The sequence below is a fragment of the Nakaseomyces glabratus genome, chromosome G (genome assembly GCF_010111755.1).
Source record: "Nakaseomyces glabratus chromosome G, complete sequence".
NCBI classification, from domain to species: Eukaryota; Fungi; Ascomycota; class Saccharomycetes; order Saccharomycetales; family Saccharomycetaceae; genus Nakaseomyces; species Nakaseomyces glabratus.
The window spans coordinates 752,007-765,037 of record NC_088957.1 but is presented as its reverse complement, the minus strand read 5'-3'; the positions used below and the strand labels follow the sequence as shown (position 1 = coordinate 765,037).

Genomic DNA, 13,031 nt, shown 5'->3' with positions numbered 1-13,031 from the left:
CAAAATAAAAACAAGATTATAACTGCCAATCAACCAGAGCGTTATTATGTAGCTATTTATGCAAATATGGCCATCTTCATAGGCCCTGGGAACTATGTCACGCTGAACAACTCGCCTTGCCCGGTTTGGGACTTTGAAGATACAAAAGAGCAAGAAACTTGGAAATAACATAGAAATCCAGGTATCAGATCCACAGAAACAGACCAACCTGGCTATTTTATAAATGTTTGGAAGGATATTACTAGGTCTGGTGAGACCTATGCATTGTATGGGACAGACTATCACGCGCCCGCTGGGTCTTGCCCAGGGGCTTTCACATATGTCGCTGAGTGCAGGGCGTAGCAGTACTGGGATGGGTTTCACTAAAGTGAGGCAGTTCTCCTCTAGCTCCAGTGTGTTAGCCACTCTAAATCAAATCAAGCGCGGTGCAGGCCCACCAAAGAAGAAGCGTATCAGTATGGCACCGGACTTAGAGAGGTGTCCCATCAGGAAAGGTGTTGTGCTCAGAGTTATGGTCCTGAAACCGAAGAAACCGAACTCGGCGCAACGTAAAGCCTGCAGAGTAAGGCTTACCAATGGGAAAGTGGTCTCTGCTTACATTCCAGGCGAAGGCCACGACGCCCAAGAGCACAGTGTTGTCTATGTTAGAGGAGGCCGTTGCCAGGACCTGCCAGGTGTAAAATACCATGTGGTACGTGGTGCTGGTGATCTGAGCGGTGTGGTCAATAGAATTACCTCAAGATCGAAATACGGTGTAAAGAAACCCACAAAGGAATGATTTAATCTGCAATAATGCGCATGGAATTGCACATGCAATAACACGAATAAGCGGATATCCCAGCCCCATGTAAATAGAAGAAAGCATGAAAAAGGACACTAGTAAAAAAGAGGAACTGTATAACGGCTCTCCCTCCCACATGTATATATATAAAGGGAATGCAATTGGCCCCAGGTCATAAATACAATTTAACATATTTCGCTATACTCTTCATTTATATAACATCACTAATAACGTCGCATTAGAGGAAAGTCGATAGGGGCCTTTTCGAAAGACAAAGCCCATGCAATTCTGAGCAATATTTGTGAATTAAATGCTAAGAAATGGAAGCCAATTGTAACCACTTACAGAGGGCAATTGCTATCTTTAATTAGCACAACACTATACACAATGTTACATCTGCAGCCTGCTAACCTTTTGATCCAAAAGACCTTATTTGAGGCGCTCGATGCGAATGCTAAGGGTACTCCGTTGACCTTAGATAGAATTATCTCTGATTTTGACTACACGACGTTTCATGTCTCCAACACTCCTGACAACAAGTCCATCTTGTTGTTGAGTGTTAGAACCAAGGCTTGGCAAAGTATATTACAAGGTGGTGATTTACTAACCTTTCTACAAGGCAAGTATGCAAACACGCAAGGTGTCTCGGTTGCCAATGCTGTTGAGCCAGGGTTTGACTACACTTTACAAATTGACATTGGGTCCCTGAATGAAGAAGCTATCAAGAGGTGCTCTATTTTGAAGACTCTCGTTCTAAGTTTCCCATTCCATCAGGCTTTTGAAGAGTTTCACCAATTGAACAACCAACCGATCCCTGAGGGCTCTGTGGTCGAGTCTCAAAATGTCCATGTTATCAAGTATAGAGACGATGAAAACATCTTTGTGAAGGCTGCAAGTGATCGTGTCACCGTTATCTTTGAGACTATTTTCCAAGATGAAACAGACAAGATTTTGGGTAAAGTGTTCTTACAGGAGTTCGTAGACGCAAGAAAGAGAAACCGCGGTATCCAGTCCGCTCCACAGGTACTATTCTCTCATGAACCACCACTAGAGATCCAATCAGTGGCACAGAATCAAAACACACAAGGTAAGCACGACAGTAGGAGGTTCATCACATTTGTGCTCTTCCCACGTCATTTCCAAACCGAGGAGTTGCAATTCACCTCTGTGTCCCAATTAACATTGTTCAGAAACTACTTCCACTACCATATCAAGTGTTCTAAAGCTTATATGCACTCCAGAATGAGATACAGAGTCGACACATTTGTGAAGGTGCTAAACAGAGCAAAGGTCGACGAAGAAGATGACAACGAAGATTCAAATAGAAGAACAATCACCGGAAGAAAAATGGTGTACTAAATATAATTTATAATGACATCTATTTACTTGAAGAAAATCTGTATAAAATAATAAACACACATAAAGAATTGGAAAACTTGAACAATGGGGTACTGGGCTATACTACTTTTCCTAAATATATCATTACTAACGTATGCATTAGGGCCGGCCTGCATCCGTCTTGCTAAGATAGCTCTTGATGGCACAATAGCCATAATATCGAATACTAATGATGACTTTATGATGCATGGCCGTTATAAATTAATTTGATAGACGATAAAACAATATATTGTCTCATCGATATTATATTGAACTTGATTAACAAGTTATAGCTTTCTACTTCCTGGAGGGATCAAGTGAAATGATGATCAAGCAATTATTTGTATCCTTATTCCTGTTGTTCAGCTACGCAGTGGCCAGTAATAAGTTCTTTCTGACATTTTCAGACTCTGAGTTGAACACAGACTCACTAAGTGTAGCGGCTAGTGAATCTAATACGCCCTTGCTTATTATCAAGGTTTTAAACATAGATGTTCTCCGCAACTTATTTACTAGTTTGAAGAATGAAGAAGTTGGCAAGTACACTTTCTGGAGGTTAATTGAAGAAGACATTGGTCAGGTTGATTCTTATGTTATTGATAGTAACTACGATCAGGTGAAAAGTGAAGCCAATAAATATACTTTGGAATTTCAAGAAAACTTGGATAACTATGAAAAGGTAAGTGAAATTATCCAGCAAAATATACTGAACCTTGAAACCAAATCCCAAACTTTACCATTATTAGCTTTAGAGCTAACTAGTGATAACAAGAAGGTTAGAAGAGATAGAATCATAGATGAGATCGAAGAAATTCTAGAGGAGTATGACATCTTGGACTTCTTCGATGACAATGAATCAGACGACAAGAATAACGAAGGTAAAACCCCATCAGAAGAAAGCAGAATCTGGACCGAAGGCTTACTTATGTGTTTAATAGTATCTGGTATTCTATTAATCATCTTGATAATCTCCTTGTCGTGGTTATCCGATCTTTCCATCAGTTACGGTGCTTTAGAAAGACCAAACAACATGGCAAAGAAAACCAATTAGAATTCCACTTTTTAATCATTAGATATTTCATTACCCACTGTATAGTATTTTTTTATAAATGATATAATATACAAAACTGCCAGTATTTTTACATATATTAGACACTAACCAAGACAAGAATTTCTCGAATCAAGCGGTTATGCCATGTCATTTAGTAAATTAAATGTGCCAATCAGTGATTCGACCTTCACATAACTCTGAATATAAAACAGGCCTGCCATATACTGTAAAATCAATTGACTAACTTATTCCTTCTTCGATTCCTTACCTTCTGGTGCATATTCCGTGGTATCCTCAGTGAACGCAGCAATTATATACCCCACCAACACAACATTAGCCATCAAAGCTGCAAGACCACCGCTTATAATAGTATTGCTAGTTAGATGTTGTAATGTAAAGAAAGTCAACAATGGAAGCACGACCATTGCAACGGTAAAGAATACCAACTTCTTTATAACAGATTTTGGCACATCAACTGCCATTGCTTCTATATTATATTTTTAAATTGAGTTCTAACTATTATCCGGATCCTTAAATTGTGCAACAGCATCTAAAATAACCTCTATGCCTACCACTCAATGGCTAATACTTCCTTTATGGAGTTTGATTAACTATCTGCTGAAACCGAACTTTTGCAGGAAACGATACCAGAAATGAAAAAAAAATAAGTTAAAGCGTAATAGTAAGTAGTAATTTACACGAGTTTCAATACAAAATTGGATTGTTGTTGGATCTAGTACATTGATTAAACATTTCAAAGGACTACACATCAAAATCAGCTAGGTGACCTTTTCTTATTGAGGAAGCAGTGTAGTTACAGTATAACAAAGAAAATTATAAAATGGTGCAAAGACTTAGTCTTATGGCTACAATTGCCGATGATGACTTTCCGTTGTTCAAAACTTCAATAAATATACTGACAGGTTCACCTGCAGTGGTATATGCCAATCTTATGGTGGTATGGAAGCCCAATCCTAACTATGAGGTCGATAATCTTAATTCGAAGAATGAATTAGTGGAGCCTACAAGGATGACAACCGCAACAAGCATACCCTTGGAATTGATCTTGAATGATCCTGTATCAAAAAATAACGGTGTGGATTCTGATGAAATACTAAACACCATGAAGGAACAAGAATTCCCAATAAAACAAGAACAACTATTTGATATGATCAACAATCCTTCAAATAATACGATAAATTGGACCCTTACCACTGCTGATATACCCGCCGCTGGGAGCAATAGAAAGGTTAGTATGCAGGCTATCCAGGAGGCAACTATCGTACATCAAGCTGGTAATAACCCTACACTCGCTAATGTTATGGCTGAGTTGGGGTATAGCTTTGATTACATGTATGTTACTGTTGGTGTTAGATTTGTGCATAAACGTGATGTGATAATTCATTGCCATAAAGTATGGGATATCGCGGAGGACAACATAATACAAGTAACAAAAGGAGGTTACGTGGTACATACATTTGTTACAGTAAATAGGGCTACCGATATTGAAAGACTGAACTTAGCAGAAGCAAACCTTCTTTCCCTACAAAGAGATTTATCTGGTTATCTAGATTTTAAAGTTCCAGACAGAAAATCTATGGATAGCAGAACAAATTTGACACAAAAAGATATCACCTTATAGAAGAGATATATTCATACACTGACGAACATATTGCTTTAATTTGAATAATGAAGATTCTTTGTAGAATTTAACCTTAATTAATATACAATATATATGTCAAATATGTTGAAAATAATAGAATGTAATAATGACGACAGAATGATTTAAAAATACAGTTTGATATCTTTAAATGTAAAACTTACTACAGTATGAATGCATTTATTTCTTCTCTACCTTTTTTAGAGTCTTTTCTTTCTTTGCTAGTTGCTTCTTCTTTTTCTTCAACTCCTCGATCTTATCTTCTTTCTGTTGATTGGAATATTTCATCTTCTTGTATAACTTGCGTTGCTTGTTACTCATCATAATCATTTTTAGTTTCTTTTCTTCTTCATCTTCATCAGTAACCTTTCTCTTTTTCTTTGATGCAACATCATCATGTAAACCTTCGTCCTTGGCCTTAGAGTATGCAATACCACTAGCTTCTAGTTCTAGTTCTTTTTGAGCAGCCAATTCCTCCACATCCTCATCGTCATCCTCATTGGTAATTGCTGCAGGTTTAGTATCTTCCTCTTCATTTTCAATCTCGGAGTCACTTTCTTCAGAAGAATCACTAGATTCATCTTCAGATTCAACCTCCTTGGTTGGATCGTAACCAAGTGCATCACCCCATGGACTTAGATGTGGTGGTAAGCTAACACCAGGCAAATATAGATTAGCTGATAAGAGTTCACCTTTATTTATACAGTCAAACACCCATTGTGGTTGGATGTAAGTTCTGCCAGCAACTTTATGCTTCAGAACTGGTCTATCGACAATTTGGTGAGTTACTTTACTTAGGTCAAATTCAGTGTTACCTTCAATTTGATCCATGGCAGCCTCACTGATGACTTTACCACCACAGGATAAAATCAAAAATTCAATAGCTTCGATTGGTACCTCTCTACCGACGTAGAATACAAAATCTTCGAATAGAGTTGCTGTTGGAGAGCTGAATTTACTTGGCTGGGCCAAAATATCACCCTTGTTCTTGTTATGGTCTTCAAATTCATCCAATTCAACATCTTCAACGTTTTCTGGTGCTTCATCGTTAGAGTTGTCATCTTTATCCTTACTGTCAGCCTTCATTGCTTGTGCAAGTGTCTTGGTGTCAATGGACTGTGCTTCTTTATCTGGAGCATCTGATGGCACCTCTGCATTCAACACACTGGTTTCTTCTTGACTTTCCAATATATAAGCGTTGATACCACTCAAGATCTTATCTTGTTCGACATCGATCTTTGGTGGATATACCAATCCACTGTCAGTGTACAGCTTGAACAGAACAAAATGAAGTAGGGTAGAGTAGAATTCCAAAAATGTCATCATAATTCTGAAATCGATATCACTTGGGATGTTTTCTGGGAACTTGAATGGAATGACCCATCTAACTTCTTCACCTTTAACGTTAGCTTGATAGTAGATACCCTTGATAGAGACGAAAACTTTACGGATAAGCCTCTCCTTTGCCACATAGGCTAACCATTGGTTACAGATAACTTGCGCATCTCTAATAACTCTGGATGAAATTTGGTTTGTTGCTGGTAGATTGGCAAACAGGAATAACATGTTTAGTGCATCATCAATATCTCTGACAGCGTCTGGGAAACTTGGGTAACGTTCCTTGATAATGTGATCCAGTTTGTATGTACTTCTGTTCTCTTCTAGCTTCTTCGCAGAGGAGACTTCACCTCTTCCAAGAGCTCTAGTCAATTTCCTAGCAAATGTCTTGTGCTCTCTGAACTTAGCCAACACAGGCTCATGCATCAAATATTGAATATCTTTGGCATAATAGAAAGTAGTTGGGGCAGTGGAGCCTTTGTTAGCCTTCTTCTTATTTTTTGGCTCTCTAGGATAGATACCTTTGAAAATACAAAGCCTTCTGAAATCAGCTAGAGAAATCTGCAACTTACGCACAGCTTGGGATCTCGTTATGAAATTCTTGGCATTACCTCTAACATTTCTCTTCTTAACTCTCATCTTGACTTAATCTTGGTGGGTTTAGTTCTGGAATACTGACATCAGAACCTGCTATCTCAATTATAATGAATTGTTATTTTTAACAATACTCACCACTATCCTATGCGATGAGATGCGATGAGATGCGATGAGCTCGTTAGATGAAGCTGCTCACAAAAAATTTTTCAGTTTGAATGTTGTATGCTACGTAAAAAGTCACATGGTTACAGGGTATTTCTCTATTCAAGTTATATAATAAAAGGATATACTTTATTATGGCTTAGTGGATGGTAGTGGCTACAATCTGGTGTCTAGATAAAAGATTAAATTTACAAATATCAAATATAGTAATATAGATTTGTAGTTTTTTTTACCAACTCGACAATATGATCCTTTATATTCAGTGTTCATTAGCGTAAGTGATATCTTTAGCCAGCAGCACCAGTTACCAGTACAATATTATTTTACAGTAATTACAAATTTAGTTGAGAATGTGTGAAGTATTGTCTTAATATCGAGTAATTCAATCTATTATATTAATCAAGAATAAATTCTTTTTTTTTTACTCAAGTCACTATCTCATCAATTTAAGGTGCCAGAGAGAGACCCCGGAAACAATAGAATGAAGAGAGAACGGGATAAAGAGATGTTGCACCAACCAGCTACCATCTTTCAACAATACAGTATTATACTATACAGAACCAGACTGTAATGAGCCGATTTATGATTAGAGCAGTATTTTTTAGGCGGTACACTGCTGCAACCGTTGGTAAACCGTTCCGAAACGTTGCTGAAGTGAAGCAGTACTTGGCCAAACAGACGTGGTCAATTGATGAAATACTCCATGGAGAAGACACAGGTAAAGCAGCAAAACAAGGTGTGCCTACAGAGGAAGAAGTGCGGAAACTCCTAGCACTCTGTGCATTTCCTGTAGAGGATGCCGATTTACAGAACAGCAAACGGATATTAGTTAAACAGTTGTCATTTATAAACAAACTACATGAAACGTCTGTTGACGACCAGGATAAGAACCTGGATGAAAATTATGCCAGGTTGTTGCCACGTCAAAACAAAGCTCTTACATATGACGATTTGCTGAAGAAGATAGATGGTATCAAACAAGATGAAGCGACTGGTGAACCAACTGGAAGTTGGGATAGCACAGGATTAGCAAAAATGAGGAAAGATAACTATTTTATAGTAAGGCAAGGTCTATTGAAGAACCGAAAATAAACAATTCAGTATATTATAGCACACAATCTTGTTAATAGAATAAATACGCCTACTGACCTTGTGTATTCATATTCCTTTATATCGAAGTTAAACCCAGAGAATAGATTAACTACAGAAAGCCCATCAATAAATAAAATGTAGAGATTATACATGTATTTACAGTGATATAAATCTAGTAGGTTGTTAATGAATGGAAGCCTCAGTTATAGAAATTTACAAGTTCCTATTTAGTGTAAAGGAAATATCACACCCATTTGGAAACACTTTTGATCCGACGCTCCCTTCTCTTCTTCATTAGTGTGCTTATATACCATCCGTACGCAATACCCATCAAGGAACCACCTAAGTGAGCAGCATAGTCGAATGATCCCCACCTCAATACACAGCCGGCTAAGTTCCATGCCACCGATCCTAGAAAGGCGACCCATGCTCCTCCGGGTATAGGAAACACAAACAGTAGAATTTTTGCCTGTGGAAATAAATAAGCAAAACTACCAAATACACCGAATAAAGCACCACTGGCACCCAAACTTGGGCCTATCATCATTAGTTTGGCAATCCGAGGATACCAAAGCGAGAACAGAGAACCAGCGATGGCACTATTCATATACAGGGAGAAAAAGTTTGCTGTACCAAGTATGCTAGCTAATGAGGTACCGAATGACCATAATGCCAACATATTCATACCGAGATGCCAAAACTCTTGATGAGAAAATGCACTTCCAACTATTGCCCACTTGCTTGCCATATGATCCTTTTGCAACAACATGTATTTCTGTAAGAATCTCCAACATTGAGGAATACGCCACATACCAAACACCAATAAGTTTGTTCCTAGGATAGCATAAACAAGATCTTTGGGATTATGCTTAAAATAAGTGAACGGTGGCACTATATTAAATAGGTACGGCGAGATAAAGTAAATAACTGCCATAGCACCAACACCGAATGCTGTTATTACCCCTAAGGAGTTGGAGTTACCACTGTTCCTCTGAAATTGTTGGAACCTATTCAATCTTGTGTATCTATCACTCCCATTATCTTTGAATATACTTTCCCAGCTTCCTCTAAGTGAAAACTTCCCATTAGAAAAGTTCCTCTTTGATATTATATTGGAAAGCTGACTATGTATCGGTGAACTTGATATGCATTTATTGGATAATGACCTTATTGTTAATGCACTTCCTAGTGGCTTGCTGCACTTGATAGAACTAAATCGAAAGAAGGATAACTTTACCGGATTTGATCGTAGGCCCACAGACAAAAACATCTTCTCTAAAAACCTGACTGTTGTGGCCTGAAATGAATTATGACAATGCTCTATTTTGTGGATTAATACTTTAAAGTCTTAATACCAACAATTATACAGTACTTTCCAATCACCTTGGATTTTGTCATTTTCGGATATGTTGAGTAAAACCTTATTTTTAACGGATTTTAGGTAAATTTGCTAAAATAGTTATAACTATGCAATCTAATTAACTATATTGTCCGCAAGTATATGGAACACAATATTAAGGAGCTGAACTACTTTAAGCAATATATTATATATGGAGTAGCCTGTTTCTTCTCAGTGAAATAATGACAATAATATATTTTTAAATATGAAACTAAACCGAAAATACGACTTCATATTAATCGGCTTCAAACTCTACCAGATCGGCATTCTTAGAGTCCAATTTTGGCATTTCACTAATCCTTTTATCCTGTTGGTTATTATTGGAACTTTTCATATCATCATCAATATCTAGTAGAGTTTCATTGAGTAATTCATGCTGCTCTTCACCTGTTTCTTGTGTGAAGTCATCAACATCGTCGGCTCTATCATCAGCACTAGGTAGCATTTCATTAGTTGCAGAAAGTTGGGATGTAGGTCCATCATTTGAACTAATACTTGATCTAGTGGCTACTGAGTCAACACGACGACGTACTTGTTCTGCAACCCTTTTACCATCCGCTAGTATACCATCAAACATATTCCTCAAGGCTTTGGTTCTGTAATTATTGCTTTCATTACCTTCATCAATCCTTATAGAGTCTCTTAGGGTCTCTGAAAAAAATAGCTCATATGTTTCATCGGCTAGTATAATCATTCTAAAAGTTGCTAAATCCAGCACTTTAGGATGTGAAGGGTCTAAAGCAGGGTTAGCCATGATCGCCTCAAATTTCTTCTTCTTCTTTATTTTTACATCTTCATCGGATCCTTCGGACTCATCATCAGATAAATCTATCAGATTGACTGCACTATCAAGCTCAATCGACTTTGCATATTCAAATGCCCTCTGTAAGAAATTACTTGCAGCTTTTAAGTACCTTTCTGACTGCTCGGCCTTGTATTTTTCTTCATCAATAGTGACACCTGAGGGTAATGAAATTTCATCCATGGTTATGACCTTCTCTCCATTTTCTTGAACCAATTTTTCGGCAATATCGTCCTCTATCTTTTTCTTTGTCAATAAATCAACAAAACTGCCATTCTTCCAAGGATCAGTTAACAATAAAAGACCTTCAGATAATTGTAAGACCTCATCCTTATCTAACTGACCATCACCATCTTTATCGTATAGTGAAAAGAAATAATTTATTGATTCAAGCATATCGCGAGATAGTAAATGATCCAAACCTTCCACAACATCATTCAAAGTAAGTTCACCAACTTTGGCAGAGTCCCACCTATTGAATAATCTTTTAAGAAATTCGCTTTTTTGCTGTCTGAAGGATGGGTCTAGATCGCTCTGAGAATCCTTTGCCCAGTTGCACACCTTTTTTATGAATTGAACAAAGGACTCTAAGTCCATATTAGATGATCCAGTACCTAAACTAATTTTATGTGTTTCAACACTCTGGTAATATAAGTCATAAATATTTCCTAAATTCTTGTCAGACAAGTTGTAGGTTTTTGGCATATGACGAATCTGTGTTCGCTTTACAAAAGTTTCGATGTTTTGAAAAACATCTTTTTGATGCTTATGTCTTTCTTGCGCAATTTGTGATTCAGTAATAACATCGAATTCTTTGAAGGCTGTGACAAGAAGTTCCTGAAAGTTTGTTATTTCTCTTATTTTTGGTTCCTTGGAGTTTGGATGAGCACTTTTACCTAAATTCTGGAAATAGTTTTTAATTATGGCAATGAACATACCATCATCATCCGCAGAGAGGATTTCCTCTCCATTTAATTTTAACACCGCCAGTGCAACTTGAAATAATGTTCTCGGTCCGTTACAAAAGAACAAATCCATAATTCTGACAGCGTATTCTATAGGCATCGATGTGAAAAACAAAGAAAGAAACCATGGCAGGGAAATGATTGATAATTGAATATCATGTTCAACTATATAATCCCACAGATTAGGCATCCGATCTTCAACAAACGCCTCAAAAACCTTCTGATCTAACAGTGTACCATACATCGTTTTTGAATAATAACCTGGTACGTATAAATCACAGATATTATTTAAACACCAAAAAGCCTGCTCTTCTGACATGTAAATTAATAAACCTGCCACAACAATATTCATCGCCTGACAATATCCGACGTCAGGATTTTTCCATGAATAGGCGGTCAAAACATTTCTCAATCTTTGAATACCTTCTGTGGTCTGATAGGCTGAGTATTCGGGTAAGGATCTCTTTAAATCTTTTTCAATCTCATCTATCGCCTGGGAAGTCTTCCCTGCATTTTCAGTAAGTAGCTTTTGATACTCATCGGGATTCTGATATCTCAGGTAAATAGAACCTGAACAGTATTCCCATATTTCACCCCTAAGACGATTCGGCACACCAACACGTATCAGTTTTTTGAAAGTATGGTTTCTCACCAGTGATAAATTAGTTCCATTGTCTTTGAAATACTCGAACCAAAGTCTCAACTTTGCTTTTTCTCTTTGAATTGAAGGACTTCCAGGATACTTGTACTGCTGTCCCAGTCCGGCTCTAGGCGGTTTGATATCTTCAACGCGTAGTACATTTTTATAAATCAAATACTCTGAATAACAAGTATCTAGAAAAGACTTTAATCGTTTAGCATTTGGTATATTTGACCTTAGATTCTTTTTCAACCTTTCACAAAAGTTTTCTGATCTATGTCTCAAACTTACAAACTGGATCAATATCTGAGAGCCAGAATAAAGGGTAACCAACAACACAAAAGAATAAGCATTAGAGGTCGATCTCTCTACCCTTTTGATTGCTGAGATGTTCAAGACCATAACACATGATTCACCATCATATCCATCTTTGAACACCAGGTAATGCTCCGTCATCATGATCTTACCAGGAAAAGCATACTGCACTGCACTTCCAGTATCACCAGAGTTCAGCTTCTGTCTATCATACTTGGCCATTTTACTATGCACATGTGCAAATGCTACATCTGCATTTAGGTCATCGATTATAGTCTCACCATCCGGCAATTTGAACTCCTGCCTGAATTTCTCATCCCTACTCAACAATGGTATGAAACTATCCACAATTTTGGATTTTATACTATCAAAGAAAGACATGTTATCACACCCATAAACCTTTGATTAGTGTTTTTTTAGTACTTGTTTTCAATTACAGCGTCTTGTTTTCCACAAATGATCTCTTCATGGAAACAATTAGTTTGCAACAAATCAGAAAACAATTAAAAGGCAAAACACACTAGTTTTACTGTTTATCAAACAACAAGGAGTTTAATCAGCAACTTCAGGAATAATTGGGAAGACTATCTATAGCTTAGCTGTTTAAAAACTTTTCAGAATTCTCTCTAATAGGGCCCTTCTTCTCCCCTTTCGAGCAGTGAAAGAGGGCTTGAAGAGAAGAGAGAGAAAAAAAATAGCGATGGCTCAACCCTAATTGATAGCCCTAACTAAGCTTTTCGAGCACAGGAAGTTGAATTTCCTTCGAGATTATATCTCCTCCAGGTATAAGCTTCTGTGCACCTTTCACCTATATAATATGATCTCAGGTAATACTGGAGGCGTGAAGAAACC

General features: G+C 37.4%; 9 protein-coding genes across 9 annotated transcripts; 5 read left to right on the top strand and 4 right to left on the bottom strand.

The window, feature by feature from the left end:
• Positions 1 to 319: 319 nt before the first annotated feature.
• MRPS12 (mitochondrial 37S ribosomal protein uS12m) lies at positions 320 to 778 on the top strand (the record flags this gene model as incomplete). The annotated part of the gene is made up of 1 exon (XM_446707.1): positions 320 to 778. The coding sequence occupies one exon, from the start codon at positions 320 to 322 to the stop codon at positions 776 to 778; it is 459 nt and encodes a 152-aa protein (XP_446707.1).
• Positions 779 to 1,168: 390 nt separating this feature from the next.
• On the top strand, positions 1,169 to 2,140 carry ARC35 (Arc35p; the record flags this gene model as incomplete). The annotated part of the gene is made up of 1 exon (XM_446706.1): positions 1,169 to 2,140. One exon carries the CDS (start codon positions 1,169 to 1,171, stop codon positions 2,138 to 2,140), a length of 972 nt encoding a protein of 323 aa, XP_446706.1.
• Positions 2,141 to 2,480: 340 nt separating this feature from the next.
• On the top strand, positions 2,481 to 3,209 carry VOA1 (Voa1p; the record flags this gene model as incomplete). Its single annotated transcript, XM_446705.1, has 1 exon — positions 2,481 to 3,209. The coding sequence occupies one exon, from the start codon at positions 2,481 to 2,483 to the stop codon at positions 3,207 to 3,209; it is 729 nt and encodes a 242-aa protein (XP_446705.1).
• A 245-nt stretch (positions 3,210 to 3,454) lies between these two features.
• On the bottom strand, positions 3,455 to 3,691 carry VMA21 (Vma21p; the record flags this gene model as incomplete). Its single annotated transcript, XM_002999501.1, has 1 exon — positions 3,455 to 3,691. One exon carries the CDS (start codon positions 3,689 to 3,691, stop codon positions 3,455 to 3,457), a length of 237 nt encoding a protein of 78 aa, XP_002999547.1.
• A 359-nt stretch (positions 3,692 to 4,050) lies between these two features.
• Positions 4,051 to 4,851, top strand: SRB5 (Srb5p; the record flags this gene model as incomplete). The annotated part of the gene is made up of 1 exon (XM_446704.1): positions 4,051 to 4,851. One exon carries the CDS (start codon positions 4,051 to 4,053, stop codon positions 4,849 to 4,851), a length of 801 nt encoding a protein of 266 aa, XP_446704.1.
• Positions 4,852 to 5,049: 198 nt separating this feature from the next.
• Positions 5,050 to 6,846, bottom strand: NOP7 (mRNA-binding ribosome synthesis protein NOP7; the record flags this gene model as incomplete). The annotated part of the gene is made up of 1 exon (XM_446703.1): positions 5,050 to 6,846. The coding sequence occupies one exon, from the start codon at positions 6,844 to 6,846 to the stop codon at positions 5,050 to 5,052; it is 1,797 nt and encodes a 598-aa protein (XP_446703.1).
• Positions 6,847 to 7,536: 690 nt separating this feature from the next.
• On the top strand, positions 7,537 to 8,058 carry GTF1 (glutamyl-tRNA(Gln) amidotransferase subunit F; the record flags this gene model as incomplete). The annotated part of the gene is made up of 1 exon (XM_446702.1): positions 7,537 to 8,058. The coding sequence occupies one exon, from the start codon at positions 7,537 to 7,539 to the stop codon at positions 8,056 to 8,058; it is 522 nt and encodes a 173-aa protein (XP_446702.1).
• A 244-nt stretch (positions 8,059 to 8,302) lies between these two features.
• PCP1 (rhomboid protease PCP1) lies at positions 8,303 to 9,328 on the bottom strand (the record flags this gene model as incomplete). The annotated part of the gene is made up of 1 exon (XM_446701.1): positions 8,303 to 9,328. One exon carries the CDS (start codon positions 9,326 to 9,328, stop codon positions 8,303 to 8,305), a length of 1,026 nt encoding a protein of 341 aa, XP_446701.1.
• Positions 9,329 to 9,692: 364 nt separating this feature from the next.
• MDR1 (GTPase-activating protein MDR1) lies at positions 9,693 to 12,560 on the bottom strand (the record flags this gene model as incomplete). Its single annotated transcript, XM_446700.1, has 1 exon — positions 9,693 to 12,560. The coding sequence occupies one exon, from the start codon at positions 12,558 to 12,560 to the stop codon at positions 9,693 to 9,695; it is 2,868 nt and encodes a 955-aa protein (XP_446700.1).
• Positions 12,561 to 13,031: the final 471 nt, after the last annotated feature.